The 21,832-nt window shown below is 42.0% G+C and overlaps 1 protein-coding gene across 1 annotated transcript in view; it reads right to left on the reverse strand.

The window, feature by feature from the left end:
- Positions 1-636: 636 nt before the first annotated feature.
- Positions 637-21,832, reverse strand: part of LOC141438623 (uncharacterized) — a 59,937-nt gene continuing 38,741 nt past the window's right edge. The window contains exons 15-32 of the mRNA XM_074102488.1: positions 17,092-17,191; positions 16,706-16,803; positions 16,182-16,350; positions 15,578-15,817; positions 14,797-15,006; positions 13,181-14,315; positions 12,743-12,957; positions 12,056-12,202; positions 10,721-10,967; positions 9,847-10,097; positions 9,066-9,514; positions 8,645-8,754; positions 5,034-5,111; positions 4,418-4,437; positions 3,508-3,688; positions 2,046-2,279; positions 1,259-1,371; positions 637-723 (exon numbers count right to left, since the gene is read on the reverse strand). Coding sequence (XP_073958589.1) covers positions 637-723; positions 1,259-1,371; positions 2,046-2,279; positions 3,508-3,688; positions 4,418-4,437; positions 5,034-5,111; positions 8,645-8,754; positions 9,066-9,514; positions 9,847-10,097; positions 10,721-10,967; positions 12,056-12,202; positions 12,743-12,957; positions 13,181-14,315; positions 14,797-15,006; positions 15,578-15,817; positions 16,182-16,350; positions 16,706-16,803; positions 17,092-17,191 — 4,084 coding nt within the window. The remainder of the gene's footprint in view (positions 724-1,258; positions 1,372-2,045; positions 2,280-3,507; positions 3,689-4,417; positions 4,438-5,033; positions 5,112-8,644; positions 8,755-9,065; positions 9,515-9,846; positions 10,098-10,720; positions 10,968-12,055; positions 12,203-12,742; positions 12,958-13,180; positions 14,316-14,796; positions 15,007-15,577; positions 15,818-16,181; positions 16,351-16,705; positions 16,804-17,091; positions 17,192-21,832) is intronic.

Raw genomic sequence — 21,832 nt, forward strand, 5'->3', positions numbered from 1 at the left:
TGACAGCCAATGGAATGACTCACACGCCACGGTCATCTATACATGACCAACAACTCGAAATCAATCTTTCTGCAATGGAAATAGAAATCAAGTTGATTTGTCGCTGGTTTTTCTGTGGCGTACAGAGCAAGCCACTTCGTTTGTTATGTGGCGGTGAAGAGGTTAATAAGGTAAATCTATGTTTGGTTGGCCCCAGTTTATTTATTATTTATTTATTTATTTGGGAAATAAACAGCATATATAACACAGTTGATTATAAATTAATTTAGATGATACATAAGCCAAAACAGTTTTCCACTTATAAAGAAAGTTCATTTTTTGTTGCTCGAGCGAGCGTACGTTACAAGTAATAGGCATGCAAAACAATTTTTTTGAGCAAATTAACAAAACAAATAATTAAAGTTTAAATTATAATAAGTGTTTTATAACTAGTTTTTATTTAAGTTTTATTTAATCGTACCTTTGTTATTATTTCAAGTAGGTATGAAAAAATCCAAGTAATAGCTACTTATTCATTTCTTACCAGTGCAGATACAAATTGATTTAAATTCATCGCAAAACATATCTACATCCGAGAATAAATCATTATGTTTTTTACACGCTCTTAAGAGTCTTAAGAGTGCTCTAAGAGTAGAGTTAGTTTACCTTATGCGGCTGCGGCAAGCGATGCGTCGGCGACAGCGCGGGGCTGTACTCCGCCGGGGACTGCGGCGACACCGGACCCTGACAAAGGAGACAACACTTATTATATAAGCATCATTTATTATATAAGCTTCTTTCATATTGAGTTGGGTTAGTAGGGTCAATAACCTTGACCAACCTCAACCCCTCTTGATAACCTTGTTGCCATAGTAACTTCTCCTGAGTTACTTATAAAAGTATGATTTAACCTTTCGTCTAGTAATGTGTACCTATGTTTAAATCAATAAATATCACAGGACAATTCACATCAATTGACCTAGTTCCAAAGTAAGCTTAGCTAAGCTTGTGTTATGGGTACTAAGCAACGAATAAATATAATTATATAGATAGATACATACTTAAATACATATTTAAATACCCAAGACTCGAGAACAAACATTCGTATTTTTCATACAAATATCTGCCCCGACACGGGAATTGAACCCGGGACCTCAAGCTTCGTAGTCAGGTTCTCTAACCACTAGGCCATCTGGTCGTCAAGTTTACGTTATTAGAGTCCAATTTTCTTTGGATCTATTATTCTGGCTGGCTGGTGCTGGTAGTAGCCGGGACTCACGCTGTTGGAGATGTTTGCGAGCTTGTGCTGCAGACTGAGCATGTACTCGCTGTAAGAGTGCGGCTTGGTGGGCGTGCTGGGCTGCGACGCGCCCGCAGACCCCGCGGACATGCCTGGGAACGCCAAACACGTTACTAACACCCAGTTTTATTATTATTATTTAAATATACTAGATTTCTACATATTTTAATATTTAGACCGCGGCCACACCGCCGCTTAAACATGGTGACGGTACGAAATGGCAGTGACGCATCGTATGCGCACCGTTTTTATTGCATGCTCTCCGCACCGTTGCTTAAAATACGCAAACGGTGCGGAATCGCAGTGACCTGCCGTAAAAGTCAGGGCTTTACCGCATGCTCTCTATCAAAAGTCGTGCGCAGTCGTGGCATGCGTTAAAAACGGTGCGCATACGATGCGTCACTGCGATTCCGTTCCGTCACCGTCTTTTAAGCAACGGTGTGGCCGCTCCTTTAACCGGTAACTACAGTAGTAAGCCAGGGCCCGATTGCAAAACAAAGTACAGTCAAGTACAAAAAATATGTCTATATTCGAACCACTGAAAAGTATGTCGGCGTGGCTTCGCACGCGTAAGCCATTAGGTACAGCAGTTCAATTGAAATTCCAGGATTTAGCACAATTCCCGCCGAAAAATAACTCGTGTACTGATTATTTGACAGGTTGACAAATGATTAATTATGACAACACTAATTGGAATCATACTATATGCAGCGTGACGTCAAATTGATGTGATCGGCATCAAAGGCTTGGGCTTGGGCGTACTGACCGTGCAAGTCGTCGTGGCGGCGCAGCGCGCGCGAGGCGGCCAGCTGCTGCAGGTTGGGCGGCACGAGGCCCAGCCCGGGCGCCGCCAGCCCCAGGCTCGGCGAGCCCATTAGATTCTGCCCCCCGAGGCCCAGATTTTGACTACCCAGACCTGCTGACACGAAATAATAACAAATTGTTGTTGTCGTCCTAAACACCATACAGATTTGAGTATTTGTCAAAAAGTTGTCCCGTCATGAAATTGACAAGAAATCAGTTTTGTCAAGAAATTATTAACCTTAAGGACGAGATCATAAAACATAAACTAGGTATGTACATAAAACATCCATTTCTTGACGTCAGGAAAAAGTCACGAAATCTCGTGAGGAAAAAAATCGTTACAAAACTACATCAAAACTTTCTATTGGATCCAACAACAAAGATTATATGACTTTTTATCACTTTTACGACATGGTTTTGTATATATTTAAAAACTTGTTACTTAATTTTTGCGTTGAAATAGCGTCAGGAAATATTTTCTTTTTTTAAATAAGTGGACAACTGAAAAATTAAAAATGGCCATGTTTTGAGAAATAGTCATTTATGTAATACTTCAACCACCTTGATTGTTGCAGTCAGAATCAAAAGTAGCGGATCACTTTTTTATTCTGTCACATGTACATGTCACATTAGTCAATCTTGTATGCTGCTAAGTAGGTACAGTCAAGTGTAAAAATATGAACTTATTCAAAGTTTCAAAAATAAGTACCACAGACTCTTATTCCGACGCAAATTGACGCAATAAGGCCGTAGTAACATTTTTGAATGGTTCGAATAGATACTTATTTTTGCACTTGACTGTACGTGGCTGTCAAACGACAAAGTACCTACATAAGAGTGGAGCTACTTTTGACACTGTAATAAAGTTAAGAAGATAATCAGTGAAATGTGATAAATGAGATATCGTAGACTAAACAAAATAAAAAAACTTTCAAAATGCCTGCTCTCAAATCTATTATTTTCAAACATACCATCAGCATAGGCCAATCAATGCAATAATAACAAAGACTAAATCGCGAAGAAACATTCGCCAACAAAATAAATTATAGAAGAATAAATTGGTTGTAAATAAAATACACTCAACGACCGATAATATGAAAGCTTACACAAGAGAGGGCTTTGCAAGGCGGTGGGACTATAGTTTAATTATTAATTCCCGTTTAAATAAATAAATTCAATGAGACAGATACGAGTGATACCGCCCTATTTGTTTTGTCGGAATAAAAGATCAATCATCATCATGTCAGCCGAAAGACGTCCACTGCTGGACATAGGCCTCCCCAAGGCTCTCCACTCAGACCGGTCTTGTGCATTTCGCATCCACCGCGATCCCGCGAATAAATAAATACAAATAGATACGGTATTCCATTATTGAATGAGTGGTGAAACAATTAAGCTTTCAAAAGTATATACGATCAACTGACCAAGATTCTGCCGTAAGGTTCTGCGACATGAGATTGTGGTTGAGCCCGAGCGCGGCAGCGTCTGGGAGAGCCCCAGGCCGAGGCCCAGCTGGGCGTCAGGCAGGGCGCCAGGGGCCAGGGGCGCCAGCCCGCCGAGGGGTGCCAGGCCTGGAGGCCGCTGCCGCGAGCGCCTGTTGCTGGACTGTGGAGTAAAATAGAATATAGTCGTAAACGTTAACTAGATCAATGGTATCAACTAGAGTCAGAGCCGCGACAGCCAGACCTTTGTTATCGATAAGGCTAAGTTTCTTACATATATCGTCACTATTTGAAAAAATCTCTGTATCTAAAAATCAAATGTACCCCGAGAAAGTGTCTAATATCATTCCGTACAATGAGGTGAAATTTTATAATGTTTGATACATGATCTTTTTCAAAGCACTCAATATCCAAATTTCATAGTCGGGGATTGTTCTTACCTGCATAAAAAAAACTTTCTACTGAAATCTAAAATACCGCGGGATCTCGGCCCACTATTTAAGAACTTCAAATAATCTAATTGTTTCGGGAAAGTTAAAGTACCGTGGTGAAAGGCAATAAAGACATAAAATAAATTTTATCTTGCTAAGCAAAATGTTCGCAGTAAGCGGTAATTTTAAAGTTACAGACGAAGACAGACAAGTATAAAAAAAACGTGTTTTTTAACTTTTCTCATTAGTCGTGCTGTAAGAACTACCTAGGTTATTTGATATTATTTCACCTTGACACATCCACGCATTCCAGACAAAAACGTCTTGACAGATGAACAACAAAATGACCTATAGCTCCGTTTTTTGCGGACGGGGCTGTACGGAACGTCAAAACGAAAACATTTAACGTTTAGCATCAGCTGGGTTAACAACACTAATTTAGAACCGTAAGGTCGGGGTACTTTGCCCCATTGGGGGTAACCTGGTCCATATGAAAACCACATAAAGGGTCAATAGAAATATAAAAGCGTGATCGATCAAAGGCCAACCACATGGCAAAGAGTCATATTCTCAGCAATGAGGCTATCGTTTTTTGTCTCACTGATGGCGCACTGTTGCGTGAGGTTTTAAAGTGTGGCTTTCAAAGTCTGTTATTACGGCGTGAAAACAAAGTTTAGATTAAAATCTATTTAATACACCTTAAAACCGTACCATATAAATATCGAGCATGCCACAGTGTTTGCATAGTCCCTGTTTTGTTCGGAAAAAAAGGGAGGAAAAAGGTTTCCGAAAGACAAAACTGTCTCAAAACACAGACATTCATTGCCCCGGACGCATATTTACCATAATTAAGTTCAGATATTGCAAATATTCACAAAATTATCTAATTATAAATAAACCCGCGTAGCTCAGCCCAAACTATGCAGATTTGAACATTTTGGAGACCTCACGCTACACTAGCGCCTCTAGTGGCTAATTCATACGCGATAGCCCTCATTATAAAAGCAGGACCGAGTTAATCCCAAGGTTCAAAGTACCCCGACCTTACGGTAGCCATATAGCAGTGCAATTACTCACCGTAGAGGTCGTTGGCAGTGGCAGCATCGGCTGGTAATACGGCGGGTGTGGCGCGCAGCCGCGCGCCGCCCAGCGCCGCTGCACACGTTAGTCACGTCACACACAGCTCAAAGGACCGCAAGCAGCTCACGCGTTTAGTGGGGAGGGACACGCGAACAAGACAATGGAGGGGTTCTATGTCGCCAGATGGCGTTAATGTCGAGAGGCCCGTTACATTCAGGCTTACAGACTGACAAACTTAGTTGTGATGTGAATCAGACAATTCAAACAATGCTAGACTTGATTCGATTTGTAGCATTCGAACATGGCGGATGCAGACGATATCTAATTTTGGTATTTCTGCTTCTTTGGCTAGTTGAAGTATAATTTTGATAGTGTTTTATGCGGCGATTAACCTTAACAGTGAACAGTGCTCACAAAATTCTATATTGCTCTCGTGTCTGTCGTTTTTTTAATGCGCAAGTTGTCTCCGCGTGGTTTCTGGAATTTTGCTATCAAGTTACACAAACTACAATCACCGTACAACATGAATAAGAAGAATATATTTATCTTTAATTTAACTGACATTGGCCCAAGCCTTATGGCCGCCATTAAGGGGAATAAATAAAAATAATGCTTACTTATACTTTAAGCGGACGGCATAAAAACTTGTTCCATTGACAGATAAGTTAGTCAGTCTGTATTTAGTTATTTAAACAATGACAAACGTGACGCAAATATCAAAGTTATCAAACGGAACTCACGATACAAGCGCAACTATACGGTATTTTGACTATTTTGTATATGTTTCATAAATTAAAACTACACAATGCCTGTTATCGAAATAGAAAAACAATTTTTAAGCTACTTTACAAATAACAAAGTTACAAAGGTTTGAAATTCAAGATTAGACAGAGAAAAACATACTGGCATGTGACGTCCACACGCCAGTACCGCCATACTTGCTGCATAGAACGTCTGAGAAAGAGACAGGTATAAAGATTTTCAAAAATCACTATAAAATCCATTTTCAACCGATTTTAATTTTCTCTTCGCTAAACACTATCTGTTTATCTATATTTTCATAATAATATTAAGATATGGGCAAAATCAGGAGTTGTCAAATTCCGTATTATGACTGTCACCGAAATCTCATACAGGGGCCGTAGTGAACCCGCCTTTAACCCTTTTTCAGGCAGCGGAAATTTAGAGACGCCACTACAAAATTTAGTGTTACTGGATTTTTTACTTCCGTTAACTTTGAGAAAACATTCAACATGTTAAATGAAGGTAATTACGAACTAGTGGCCTTACTCCTGCTGTTTAAAAGATAATCAAGAATTAATTAATTTACCATACGCTTTGAAACTAATAAATAAATTGGTGTTTATTTCATTTAATTTCGTTAGTACCTATTGTTTAAAATTAAGTAATATGCTATATATTGTTTCCTAAGTTCCTAACATACACATAAGTATATAATAATTTAAGTATACGTCATCATTACTGAGCGATCTGTTTACGTTTAAACTGCATGTTGTGTTTGCCTGTAATTGGGTAAATACTCTTCCAATTGACCTATGTTTGTATTGCATGTTTTATAGTATGTTACCTGTTGGCAAACCTAAATAAATAAATAAATAAAATACGGCCCGCGCGTTGCCGACCACTGCGTTAAACTAAGTCATTAATGAGTCCGCTCCGCTCGCGATGGGAACCGGGCTTCAAGTTACGACACATACTAAGGTGATCCATAAATTACTTAAGAGAGAGCGAAGGGGACAAAATATTTGCAATTTTCTTAGTAAAAAGTGTAAGAAACGAGGAGAAAGGTGTCACACAATCGCACGGCCCTATTAAAATCAAATACAATCACATGACTATCATACATTTGATTGTGATTAAATTTGAGTTAGTGTTCATTTATTAGTATGGGTATTCAGAGAATAGTTAACACATTGATAACAAACTGCGCATGATCGTGCTGCTGAGAAGACACATGACAATAGGGCATATTAGGCAAAGCTCTGCGCAGGGGGCGCCACTAGCATAAACCGCCATGACAACGTCAGTTCTCTTTATATTATTTTGTCGCCATGACGGATCATGAGTTCATGACCAAAGATAAGAGTATTATGTAGTACCTACAGAAATCATGTAATATTATTTTATTATTAACAAAATAACATGATATTTACATCGATAGTAACGATTGAGCTATATTTCCAAAAATTGAATTGAAATAATATGATATTATGGCATCCTACGGACATTTTAGATACCAAAAAAAAACTGTTTATGGTTTTGGGCTTTTTTTAGTATTAGAAAAAAGGGTTAACAATTTTGACTTCATCATGTCAGCCGAAAGACGTCCACTGCTGGACATAGGCCTCCCCCAAGGCTCTCCATTCAGACCGGTTTTGTGCTTTCCGCATCCACCGCGATCCCGCGATCTTAACCAAGTCGTCGCTCCATCTTGTTGGAGGCCTACCGACAGCTCGTCTCCCGGTCCGCGGACGCCACACGGAATTTTGATGATGATACCAAAAATGTAAATTATTATATGTCCTTGCTAATTGTTACTATTTGCTGTGACTTATTTATCAAGTATCTTTCAATAAAAAGACACGTCAACATCGCTTACTTTAAGATCGCTTACTTTTACTTTCCTAAATTGAAAATGCACAAAATAAACACTAAATAGTATAGCGGCTGTATCGTGATCGGAATTCTTCCGATTTGTCGTTCCTTTGTGCTAATAAACGTGGGATGGTAATGACATCTGACCGAGCAGTCAAAACGCTCCAACATTCACCTTTTAGCAAAAAACAAGAACTGATGCCTTATTGTCTAACGCACTCGGAATCGCAATCGTTTTCCCTACTTCTTTCTGTCACACGCTTTGGGACGAGGATAGAAAGAGATGGCGAATGCGATCACGAGCGCCCCCGCGTCGGACAAAACCTCTGGTTAGTGAATAAAATGTACCATATCGTTACTGTCGATCGTAAAAGTATACATGTATAAAATATATTTGTTTTAATTAGTACAAGCTACACTAACAGAATATCTTTATCAACACATTCATGACAAACGACATGCATGGCGCGTTCACTTAATTCAGGTGCCACGTGATGGCCCCGCCACGACATGATCGCTGATCTTCTAAGGGTGCGGCCGCATTATAGTCGCTCGACGCTCGTTTGCAGCGTTAAATCTGGTCACGTGACCCTATTTTGAATTTGCCGGGACTGAAAGTAGCGTCGAGTCGCCGCGTCGAACAGCAGCGTCAAGATGGCTGTTTGCTGGTATGATCTTGGTCTTGGAAGTTGATTTCTTAACCTCCTTTAGTGGCAGTCATAGCAGTGGTACAAATAAAATAAATTGGTGATTGAAAAAAAATAACAGAGTTTTTTCCGAAATTGAAGATTTTTTTCAACATTTTCAGCTTTATCGCTATATATCATGTGATCAGATTTGACGCTAAAGACGAGCGTCGAGCGACTGCATGTGGCCGCACCTTAATACATTGCGTGTGTTGCTAGTTAACCTGTGTGCAGAAAGCATCTTAACCACGCAATGGACGGAGTTCTCCGCGCCGTGGCCGGGCCGTGCCATGTTTAGTAACTCACCTTGCTGCGTGTTGTTTAGGAACGAGTTGTGCAGCATCAGGTCTGGCTGTGGGAACTGCGGCTGGTTCAGCAGCCCCAGGAGATTCGGACCAGACAGGTTCTGTTGCTGACTGGAACAGACATACCGGCGCGTACAGGGATATAACACAAAAATGTTGTACTGTCGAACCAACTGAATCGTAACCGTTCCCAGTGTTAAACTTTTTACAATTACATAGTGACATCTCTTTATCTGACAACGTTCGTTAGGGTCGACTTACATTGGATTGAAATCGAAATACGCTTGAAAGGACCAATATTACAATTTTAATCTCACTCACTTCTATTAATCGAATCGCCTTGAAATTTTGTTACGAATTATATTCGGATTACAATTCAAGTACAGCCAACAAAAAAATTACACTTAAAAAATCCAACTCACTTCATAATATTCTGCTTCAACAGCATCCTCTGTATATTCTCGGCGTTGGGGAAGGAATCTTGCAAGCCAGGCGTGGGGGTGAGCGTCTGGGGCGCCACCGGCGGCCGGTTGACCACGGGTTCCGCAGGCGCCGGGCCCAGGTGCAACTCCCCCGCCATCGGAGTACCCACTTGACTGAGAGCCAGTAGTGGCGTATCGGTCGCTATTTGGAGTGGGGTAGTCAGATTAGGCTGTAGTAATGTAGTGTTGAGATTTTGGTATTGTGGTACAGTCGGGATGTTCGTGGGTATAGTTTGTACGGGTAAGGGAGCGGTATCTGTCTGTCTGTGGTCGGTTAGCGTTTGCGGGGCGTGCGACAGTTGGGGTACCGAATACTGATGCGTGGGGACGAAGTCTTGGGACGGCGGCGGCGGCTGCTGGAGCTCCGCTGGCTCCGGGAGGCCGTTCACCTGGTGGATAGATATTTGTTAGTCAATAAAAGCTTTGGTACCCATTATGGCTGAAAAAATCTCGTTCTGAAAGTAGTGTAGCACTGTAAGGGAAACCCCTTCCTACAGCTAAGTAAAATGAATGATAAACAAATCGTTTGGGCCGTTCAAAAAACGACGAATGAATGTACGGGTTCCTAATGGAAAAACGTAATGGATGTGTGTTTACATACATTTTACCATCGAGAATCATATTATACGAAACAGAGGATGTTACAAAAATACCCGTAGAGCGGAAAGGGCGTAAAGATCGCGCGCGCGTCCTGAAAAAAATTTAAAAACACTGAACTAACCTGTTCCCTTGTTTCCCTTGCGACGTCGCTGTACAGCTTCTGTTCGGTGGCGGCGGGCTGCGGCGCGGGGGTCGGGGGGGCGGCGGCGGCGGCGGCGGGCGGGTCACCGGGCGCGGCGCGCGCGACCACAGGGCTCACGACGAAGCGCGAGATCTTGCGCGCCGGCGCCGCCTTGCGCTCGCCCGTGGTGGCCGACTCCGTGCTGCCCGACCGCTCCGGCGCTAACGATCCGCCGTCCGATTGATTTGAACCTGATGATAAAAATATTTATTTGTATTTGGACGGACCAGGTGAATATCGCCCGGTTTCAGCAGCCGGAGTGGCGAGACGTGGCCCGGTGCAGAGCAGAGTGGCGTTCTTTGGTGTCAGAGGCGAAGGTCCACTTCAGATCGCTCCACCAATCTTTAGTTACGTTTCCACCGAAGATGTGCTGCGAGGAATGTGTTTTTCATGAACCAATAGAAACGCTTCATTTAGGTACCTATCATCGCTCAGCACATCTCTAGTGGAAATTAGCTGAGCGAAGCGAGGCGAGGTAAAGGAAGCGTTTCTATTGGTTCATGAAAAACACATTCCTCGCACATCTCTGGTGGAAACGGAGCCTTGACAAGGCGAAAAGAGGGTTGTAAGTGTGCTTAGAAGTGTTTCAATTTATGTATGTTTATTGGTCAGTAAAACAGTCACGTTATTCCTTTTATTGATATACATAGCCTTCTGCTAAATAAAGGTTTCTAAACTATGTGGACACTTTCAATGACACAATTCTTTCTCTCTTTCTCTCTGACAACAATTGGTGGTATTATTATTGTTAGCCTTTTATGTCCCACTGCTGAGCAAAGGTTTCAATTTGTGTTAGCTTAAATCAAGTCCTTACCTATAGATGACGCCGTACTGATCTTCCTCGCGATGTTATCTATGTGCGTGGGTTTGTGTGCGTCGGCGGGCGGCGCGGCGGGGGCGGGTCCGATTGCGGGGCCGGGGTCGGGCGCGGGGGGGTCCAGCGCCAGCTCGGCCAGCGGCAGGTGGTCGTGGCTGGCGGTGGGGGTCGTGCACTCAGAGTTGTCCTGGTTCGAGTCGGTCAGGTTCTCTTCGCGCTCCGTCGTTTCGCTGTCGTAGTCAGTCTGGAAGTTGGAAATGTTGACTTTTTACAGCTCGGAATTTTTATTTTGATCAATTAGATTACATTAGATTTCATTTATTGACAAAACTGTGTAAATAATGCGTACACATACACATTTTTTGATACCTGTATTTTCTGTGGTGGTGGTCAAAAAAACCTCACGATTCTAACGCCATCTAGCGATATTCCGCCTGTCTTTTAGCCCTCATTCCAGGGCAGGCAGCACGGCCACCCCCCACAACAGGGTAGGAGCTAATGGGGAATGGATGAAAATTTTAGAAACGCTTGAAACTTTTTTAATCGATAGGAATAACCTTTCTAATTAACAGAAAAAAAATATCAGATAATAGTGACATGCAAATACCGACCCTGTTTTTCATGTACACGCCCATAGAAACTGACATGAGTTTCTATGGGTGTGTAGATGAAAAACCGGGTCGGTATTTCCATGTCGGTATTATCCGAGCCGGTAAAAAGTGTCATCTGTCAAAACGATCGAGTCAAAGAGACATAAGTTATTTTTTATTATTTTTTATCGAGTACTGCCTTTTCGCAACGTAACGTTTGGCAACCTGTTTCAATTCGCAACTTTTCATTTCGCAAACTCTAAAACTGTAAATATTTCAGGATTTATTTCAGGGCCATCGTGTAGAACCTTTTTGGTTAGGTTAGGTTAGTTTTATAAAAATCCTGAAATATTTACAGTTTCAGAAATATTAAACAGTTGGGAAATGAAAAGTTGCGAAATGAAACAGGTTGCCAAACGTTATTCGCCGAAACATTAGTAAACCATTTTTTATTCTGGACTATGGAACAACCCGTAACCGACCGGACTGTCGTAATTTGGCGGTAAAGAAAATTCTTTAATTTTTTTAAATTAATTAGTTGTGTTAATTAATTAGTTTTTAAATTAATTAATTAATTGATGCTACTTAAAAATCTGATATTTTTTTCTGTTAATTAGAAAGGTTATTCCTAATGTTTCAAGCGTTTCTAAATTATTGAGACATTCCCCATTGGCTCAATGCAGGTGTATGTTGACGACACAGTGGTCAGTGGTCAGTGGTTGCTGGTTGCTGGTTGCGTTACCTTGTCGAGCTGCAAGCGCAGCGCGGAGTGGTGCGCGGGGTTGAGCACGGGCGGCGCGCTGGGGTTGGCCTGCAGCTGGCTCACGATGTCCTTGATCAGTTCGATGAACGCCGCGCTCTGCCACTCCGGCAGCAAGTTGTTCGACACCTGGACGAATAACACACAATATAACAAAACAAGCTTTTATAAAATAACGAACATATAGCAGTCGCGGGCTCTTGGTCTATTAACCCTTTTCCAGGCCCCGCGAATTTAGATACGCTACCACGAAATGAATAAGAGTTTTATATTTTTGTTTTTCGACCTATGAGGAATTAACTTAAAGTAAATAATATTTTTAACTACGCCAATTGATTTTGTATCATATTGTAAATTAAGCAAAGTCGAACATATTGTGTACATTTACGTGGTCGCCAACGAGATGGATGGATGATCTGAGACCGTATTGTCTAACGTTTCAATCTAATAACAGATTTCGTATACATAAACTGTCATTTGATTGCGATCGCGGGCGTCAGAAACGTTAGACAATACCGCCTTGGTTAAAGTAGCGGTTTCCAACCGAGGCAACTGGACGTCTATGGGGGAGGCCTATGTCCAACAGCTAACCTCCTACGGCTGATATGATGCTGTTGACGTGGTCGCTCTATGAACTATACTCGTACTTGGATCAGGACGGACGCTCACCAGGTTGCTAGCGATCTCCTCCGGATTGACATCAGCGACGTCGAACTTGAACGTGACGGTGTTGGACTTGGAGTCGAGCTGGCACTCGACGACGCCGGCGCCGGGGGACACGTCCAGCACGCTCAGCTTAGGCAGCTTGTCCTTCTCGCGGGAGCGTTTCTTAGAGCCGCGGGACTTCTTTTCAGAGGCTATGGGGGAGGGGATTGCTGTGCCGGCTGGAACAATACAATATTTTTTATTTCGAAGAAGCCTCCGCGACACACAGACGAAGTTGCGGACAACAGCTAGTCTTTAATAAGACAGTACAATTCAACTAATTTGCCAATGTCGTTTGGAACTGGAAACAAAAGATCGTATCTTTTCCTCATTTGAATCTGCAGAAAACCGACGAGTCCCGATTGACATTAACATTCTAGTAGAACAGTACAAGAATCTCACCTTCTTGCTCTCCTTGCTTCTCCTCCACAGAACTGAGGTCAGGCGCGCGCGCGGGCTCGTGTGCCGCCGGGAACTCGCTCAGCGGCGTCAGGAACTGCTCCTTGGTCGCCGGCTCGGGCTCCGCCGGCAGGCTCAGCTGCTGCGGCAACTCCGCCGACACCGGGACATCCTGGGCCAAACTGTTCGGCACCATCTGCATCTCCTGACCCAACTCTTGGGGCAGCGAGTTCGGTATCCTTAAATCCTGGTTCACAGGGAGCTCCTGGGGCACCGATTTGGGTATCATCATCTCTTGAACTGGATTCGGTATGTTGAGCGGTTCGGAAGGCATGGACGCGGGTAACGGCTCCATGTTTTGGTACATGATGTTCTGCATCGGTTGGGACTGGGCCTGCTGGTACATCTGCAGAGGATTGGTGGCGTAGTTCTGGACAGGGGTTCCCTCGTGACTGGATATCTGGCGGTCCGCGACCCCGAACGTCATCATGTTGTGTGGCAGCGACTGCCCCTGCATCGGATGATGCACCGGGCGGTAGCCGTGGTCCTCGGGGACCGAAGCCTGCTTCTGCATCTGCATCTCGTACTGCTTGTTGTACTGGTCTATGGACATCTGGGGCTGGAGGGGCGGTTTCTGGTACTCCTGGTTGACCATATCGTGGTCGGTGCTCATCTGGCTCTGTTCGGAGCCCTGTCGCTGGTAGACGGGTCGCTGGGTGCGGAGGATCTCCTCGACTTTTTGCTGGTGCTGCCCCATGATCTGCTGTTTCTGCGCGTAGAGGGCCAGGTTCTGTTGGTCGATGAGATTCTGTTGGTTCTGGAGCTGGAGCTCCTGCTGCGCGAGGTACTGCTGCTGCTGGAGGTTCCTTATGTGGTGGGGGGAGAGGGTCTGGCCGGGCGCCTGCGCCTGCATCTGCTGGTGCGTGATCATCTGCTGCTGCAGCACCCGCTGCTGCTGGGCGACCATCTGCCGCTGCACGTTGAGCTGCTGCTGCGCGTGGTTCACTTGGTGCTGCGCCTGCGCCACGTGCTGGCTCTGCGCCAGGATGTTGGGGTCCTGCAGGATGCTCTGTTGGATGTACTGGTTCTGCTGGTACAGCTGGTTCTGCTGCATCTGCAGCATCTGCTCCTGTTGTTGCTGGAAAAACAGAGCATGCTCTAATTAAATCGAATCTTCTTGGTTATTTTATTTTTATGCCTCCGGCTTACTCGGCGCTTTCGATTCAGAAAAAAACAGTAGAAAAAGATGCAAAATTTAGTAAATCGTTTGTACGAAATCATTCAGTCATTTATTATTTTACTAATATTCCGTGGTCCCAGGTGCCCAAAAGGCTACTATAAAATTAACATTTTGTCACACCGCCTCTGTCACTCCTATTAATTTCTATTAGCGCAAGCGGAACAACCCGATACGATATAAAGATCTGGTGACCTGGTGACCTGACACACGTTCTACTTAATTCGGGCACCAGTCTTCCCCACACAAGTCTGTAATTATTAAACTACGTATTAAATAACAAATGTAAATTGTTATTTTGTAACTTGGTAGTGGAGAAAATAAATAAAACTTATTATTATTTTATTATTAAAGCCTAGTCTCCAGGTGTCGGCACACCTACCTGCTGCAAGTCGTACTCGTTGGGCGGCGGCGGCTGCGGCTGCGGCTCCGACTCGGACTCCTTGCGGGGCTGCAGCGTGTCCGGCCGCTGGATGATCTGCGCCAGCACGTGCTGCAAGTTCTGGAGGGAGGGGTCGAGGGGCGCGGGCGCCGGCGCCAGCGCCTCCTGCGTCAGCTGCTCTTCTAACTGCTTCTGTTGGATCGCCACCGCCTGGACCATTAAGGTTAGCTCAGATAACATGGACGGGGCGCGGTGAACATCTCTAGTCAATGATATTATATGCAGTCAAACAAACTGATCTAAGTACTAGAGTGGAATCTTTTAATAATCAATTTCTCCTTGACAAAAATATGGGATGTCAACATGACATTGGTAGCATAGAGGTTCCAGCTTGGAATATGATCCAGTTTGTTCGATTGTACATAAAAAGAGATAGATATGTTATTGTTATTAGCGCCAACTGCAAGTGTAAAAACGGTAATAATTGTCTCTGGTCTCACGTCACATCAAAGAAATCGTTAATCGCCTTGCCTTTCACAAATGGAAACATTGCATTTTCTGCCTATATTAAACGGAAAACTTTTTTAACCATTTTAATAAAAAAACAATTCCACACCAATATAGTAAGTAACCGTTTGATTTTATTTTATGTTCATTTTATTTATTTGGGATTACAGATTTTCTTTACTTTTCGTTTCTTTTATTTAATGCTGCACCCGTGCGAGGTTGGGGCGGGTCGCTAATGTATGATACAATTTTTTTTCAACCTCAATCCTGTTACCTGTTGCGCTATGATGGTCTGCTGCTGCTGTATGATCTGCTGCTGCAGCGCCTGGTGCTGGGTGCTGATGTCGCTGGCGAGGCACTGCTGGCTGAACAGCGCGCTGGCCTGCAGCTGCGCCGGCGTGGCGGGCTGCTCCGGCGCCGGCTCCAGCTGCGTCTGCTGCTCCAACATGTGCTGCTGGCTGCGCAGGTTCTGCTCCATTATCACCTGCTGCTTCATGTTCTGCTCCAACAGGACCTGGAAGCGATCATGGCTCAAATTATCAGTCATATTTAAAGAATATTTCAGAGGGCTGAATAATTTATTTATTCGAATTACCTGTTGCTTGTGTAACTGTTCCTAGGGAAGCGTGCATAACAAAAAAAAATTATAGCATTATTATTAAAAAAATATTATTTAAAACTCATTTATACAATTGCTTATATATTTAGAGCTAATTGACGTGTAGACATTGCCATTGCTGGCTGGCGTTGCGGGCGGTGTCTCACCTGTTGGCGTTGAGGCGGGGCTTACCTGCTGATGCTGGAGCAGGGCAGCTGGTGCGGGAGGCGGGATTCACCTGGCGCTGGTCCGAGCGGCTAGACCTGGAGGCTGGTCTCACCTGCTGGTGCTGCAGCAGCTGTCTCGGGGGCGCGGGGGCGGGCGCGGCGGGCGCCAGCCGCTGCTGCCTGTAGTTGTGGTGCAGCAGCTGCATGGCCTCCTCGTTCTGCAGCTGCAGCTGTTGCTGGAACAGCTGCTGCTGCGCCTGGTACTGGTACTGCTGGTCCAATCTATAAGGACCAGGCGCTCTTTTATAATCCTGGTCGCGGCATCAAAAATTTCTAGTGACATATCATGGCATATAAAATTGAACATAACTTTGTTTCATATAAAATAACTTTAATGGCACTCATTAAAATATATACACAACCGAACCGAACTAATCGGGGAACTACGTACTGCCTCGGCAAAGGAAATTGATGATATTCAGTAAAACATTCGGAACATAAAAATTAACCTATATACTGATTTAATTTTACATTAATGCATTGGGTCAAGTTGAATAACACCGTTTCAGAACCTTACAAGAAGTCCCATAGGTTAGTCCTACAGGTTTACTGTTAAGTGACCAAAAAAAAAACTCACTGCACAGCCGCCGCGAGCGCAGGTTGAGACGCGACCCCGTTGAGCAAGCCAGTGGTGACTTCCACCGGCCCCACTTGCTGATTCTGGATCATTTTCACCTGAAAAAAAAAAAAAGGTGGAACGACTTGCCCGCATATCCTTCGTTTTGAATGAAACGTTTTGCATCCGTACAGCACCAACATTAGAGCAAAGAACATTTTAAAAATTATTTCATGAAATAATTTCAAAAGAATGCCATTGTCCCCTCCTCTTCTACTTAAGCATAGTATGGCGGCCGTATTTTCAAACACGCGGGCGCCCGCAATCGCATTCATGATCTCTTCCCACCGTCATCCTACACAGTGTGGCAGAAAGACAAATGGATGCGAGAGCGCGCGATGTCTCACCTGCCTGAGCTGCTGCTCTAGCAAGAGTTGCTGCTGGCGATTCTGCTCGTTGATCAGCTCCTGGTTGAACAGCATTTGGGTCTTCTTTTCGCTCCTCTCCCTGCCGAGAGAGACAACAAATAACTCAGATTCCGTGACTATAAAGCCCAACAAGCGGAATTTTCATGGCATTTTTAACCTGTCATAGTGACGACTCTACCTAAATGATTTCGATAAATTAGACTTTAAATTAGATTGTCGTAAACTTATCATGTTATGTAGGGCGTTCTTTTTCCGCATACAAATGGATATTTGACTGTAAAAGAAGTAGCTTAAAACCGGAAAATATAAAAAAAAACTTTTATAGAGACATTAATGGAACACTTGTTAACATTACAGCAGAAGAATTTAAATATGAAATTGAAAAAAAAAACTGAACTGAAACTATACAATTAGAAATTGTTATCCATTCATTGTTCATTGCACATGTCTATTTCACATTTTCAACTGCTCGAAAGTTAATTGGAAGAGATCACTCATTAACTTAAAACCGCCTTTAGTTACCTATGTTGTGTATCGATATATTATGTATGTGTATCGGAAGTCGATAAGTGAGAAGTCTCTATGACAGGTCAAAAAATGCCATGAAAATTCCGCTCTCTGCTCATTAATAACTTAGTTTAACGTACAACGATCGGCTGCATGAAAGTACTTACACCGGACCTCTATGAAGTTCGTCAATGTAAGTTAAACTAAGTCATTAAATGAGTTCGTCCGCTCCACTCGCGGTGTAAATTGGGCTTAAAGAACGTTATTATTTCACTCTGCATGTTAATAAATTAATAATGTTATCTGATGATGGTATAACGATCTGGATATAAGTTTTCCGAAATGACAACCTAAATCAAGCTATTTGACAGTTTCTAAGCATAGATATAGTCCTAGATACTGTAATAATAATAATTACACCTTGCCGTTTTCGACGACATATTTCTGATAATCTAACCAATGAACTTATTATCTACTTTGCTCACCCGCGACCTTATGATAGCTAAGTTTATGCAAGATATGCGTGTTCATGCAGTCCCTCCACCTCCACACTGTAATGCTGGCACTTCACTTGGCATATTCGCAGAAATATTTGCGTGTGTGAAAGAGATGCACTATATTGTTGCTAGCGTGAGTGACGGAGATGTCATTAACGCAACGCGAATACGCAATACCAAGTGAAGTGCCACCATAAGAACACACAAACCCATCTATCACCACCTCCACACTACACTGACACGTTTCATCAGCTCATCTTCAGAGCAACACAACCGATAGTCATATGTTAATCCAACATCTGGTAGCATGGTGTACGGTATATCAAATTTACAAGGAAAATTATAACGGCTAAGATTGCTTGAGAATTATTACTAGTTTAAGAGTAAATAGCAGCCTAAGGTACTCGTATAAAATATATCTAAACTTGGAATTTACTCGATTTTTTTCATAATGGCTACGGAACCCTATCTTGGGCGTGTCCAACACGCTCTTGCCCGTTTTTTTTTAAAAAAAGTATAATAAATAGGTAATTACGACCCTTATCGCAACACACGCATAACAATAACAATAGCAAATCCAAAGATATCCCGTATGGCGCTTATTGTTACTTACTAAACCTCCTATATTATTATTATTACCGAATCGAATTGCTCTAAAAACCACCTTAAATCGCACCCTGTACAATTGATCTTGTCATATACAAAAACTAACTTATGTGGTATAGAAAGCGACAGTCGATTTATAATTTTAGCTGCACACGCGAGGTCGGCAACAAACATAGCGATTTTATCAATCAACGTTTATCGATAAGCAATATTTTACCGTATAATGTAGTACCGAAGAGCTATTACAGTATGAAAGGGTGCGTAGAGACGGTTGTCAAGGCAACCGCTTCCATACTATGAAATTATGTAGAAATCAGCTTCGCGATACTTAATAACTGTAACTAGATGTCTGACATTGGAATTATGAAATACAGTGTTCGCTCGGGAGTTATCAATTATGTATGTTTGATCGTAAGGAATTCTTTCGGTGATTCTAGCACGTTCAATTCAAAAGCGACAATATCAATCCTACTAATAGATATTATGAATATAACAAATTGTTAATAATACTCACTCGCTTTCTTACGAAAATACTTGTTTGACCTATTGTCTCGTAAATACTCGTGGACTTAGTCTTTGGATCTAGTATTTTGGGGGATGCGTACTCGGAAGACTAGCTACGAATTTGGCCTAGAACGTTTCACCTCTAGTATGGGCGTGCGTGCGTGTGTTCGTTACTCCGTCACGCTAAACAGCTGTACGGATTTAGATGAAATTTGGTATGGAGATGGACGTCGGGAATGACACAGGCTACTTTTTTTCTAGATTCATACGGGATTCATGTAAAATCCCAAAATCTTCACCGCCAAGTCAAGAGATAGACAGCTCAAATGAACAGTTACGCGCATAGAAACATTCGTAAAGGATCCCATTAGTTTAACTTCGGCGACTGCGTACACTTTTGAAGCTCTGAAGAATAATAACATGAAAGAGTTCAACTCTATATTCTAAGCCGGGATTAGTCGGACAAAGAAGAAATGGGAACCTTCGAGGAGACGTGCTCCAACACTGGCCAAACCCAACGAGTCCATCAGAATGCTTAAGGGAGGTTATTTTTATTGAAATTTTATTTTCCATGACGATCTTTTCGTGAATTAAGTACTTATATTTTTGACATGTCTGTGAAAATTAAATAAATAAATCTTTCTATCTTATCTGTAGGTGCGTTGTCGACCCAAACGGCATTGTAACGGAATTCCCCTTGTATCAGTTTTCCGGTTTGTATAATTATAATTTCCTTATTAATTACAATTTGTGTCCATAATCAGTTAATGATAAATAAGTACTAGGTGAGAATTTACCGCAATAACCTTATATTATCCGACGACGGACGGTTCGCTCCAACCACAAAAAAAAAACTTCAACACGCGAAACTATATGATAAAAAAAAAATATTACGATGCAATACAATATAAATTATCTACTTTTTAAAATTGGAAACTGTTATTTATAAACTGGTAGTTATTTAACTATGTAACAATTATTTGGCCAGCTGTAATTTTTAATCTAACAATCTCTAAGCAACTTGAATGGGATCCTGGCTTTTCGCCGAAAATATTTTTCCCAAACGATTAATTTCCCGTGTTTCATATGGAAGATCGTTTTTTAAAGTAACTCGTACCTCAAAATAAATGATTTTTCTGAGTGAACCTTATGAACATTACGTCAAGGTTAAATTTTGTTGACAAATGATTTTAGATACGAGATTTTTCAAAGTAGTGACGATCTGTTTCTGGTGTACAATAGAGTGTCATTGTATTGCATATTTCAAGACTATCCTGTAGAACCCTAAAGGTTAGGTTAGGTTGGTTTTATAACAATCCTGACACATGACATGACACATGACATGGGCGATTGGGAGATGAATCGTTTGGGAAAAGAAATTGTTTCGACGTAAAATTAGAAACCCAACTAAATATTGACGGCGAATTCTGAATGCAACGTCAATCGTTCTGTATATAAATCACATACTTTACAAACCCAAATAATCAACTCACTATGCTGTTACACACACCTTACAGAAAACACACTTTAAACACACTAATTAATCATAAATCACTTCAAAAACTATGATCACGCATAAATTATGGAATGACGAAGTATAGTTATCACAATTTGAAGACACTATAGAATCGAAACGGTTTTGACGGGGGTACACTGCAACTAAATAGAAAGTTTCGCGTCCATTTTTGTGACTACAACTAATAAAAAATTAATGAACTAAAACCGGAAACATCGGGGATTGAGATTAAATCATATAACTGACGTAAAATAATTCAAATTGTTATTAATTAGATGTAAACAGGCGCGAGTTTGCGGGCGCCGCGCCAAGCGCCGAGCGCCGACTGGCGGTCAACTCATTATTATGTATCTAGAAAACATTTAATTGTACATAGTTCAAGTTCTAAGTTAAAGCATATGAAGATTGGTTTTTTGGAATCTTTTTGTATTTTTTATTTCAATTCCAAATTTTTACTTTTACGGTCATCCCGTAAAACCGAAATTGAAAATACAAGCGAGTCGCTGCTTAAGTGACTAAGTAAGAAACACAAGCTGAGATATGGGGTGCATAGGGAAATTCGTGTCGGTACCGTTGACCATCAGTGGTGTAGCGGTATAGCACGCGGTACGGATTACCGAGGACCTGGGTTCGATTCCCAGTGATGGTCTTATTTTTCTGTTTTTTCTGTGCATCTATATTTCAGTTTGTATTTTCAATTTAAAGCATATGGTTTTGTTAAGAGTAATTTAATTAGTATAATGCTGCTCATAACTATCAATAGAATCCTATCATTGAAAATGTGAAACTTTTTCTGTTTTTCAGTTACGAGTGCAGATGTTCGAATTCGGATGCAATTTTCTAAAAAGAAAGGAAATTTCTTTGATTTTAAATCTAGGTACAGGATATTACTATAATTTTTATATGTACTCTTTTTAGTACATCATCCAGCCCAGGGATGGGGAAACTTTTTCCTTCGCGTGCCAATATATATTAACGAAATATATATGGCGGGCCAATTTGTTGCATTTTAGGCTATGTTATTTACTGAAATAAAAATATTGATATGTATTTTCTGAAATACTAATTTATTGTCAATATTTTCGATTTT

This window comes from Choristoneura fumiferana, chromosome 19 (genome assembly GCF_025370935.1).
Source record: "Choristoneura fumiferana chromosome 19, NRCan_CFum_1, whole genome shotgun sequence".
Lineage (NCBI taxonomy): Eukaryota > Metazoa > Arthropoda > Insecta > Lepidoptera > Tortricidae > Choristoneura > Choristoneura fumiferana.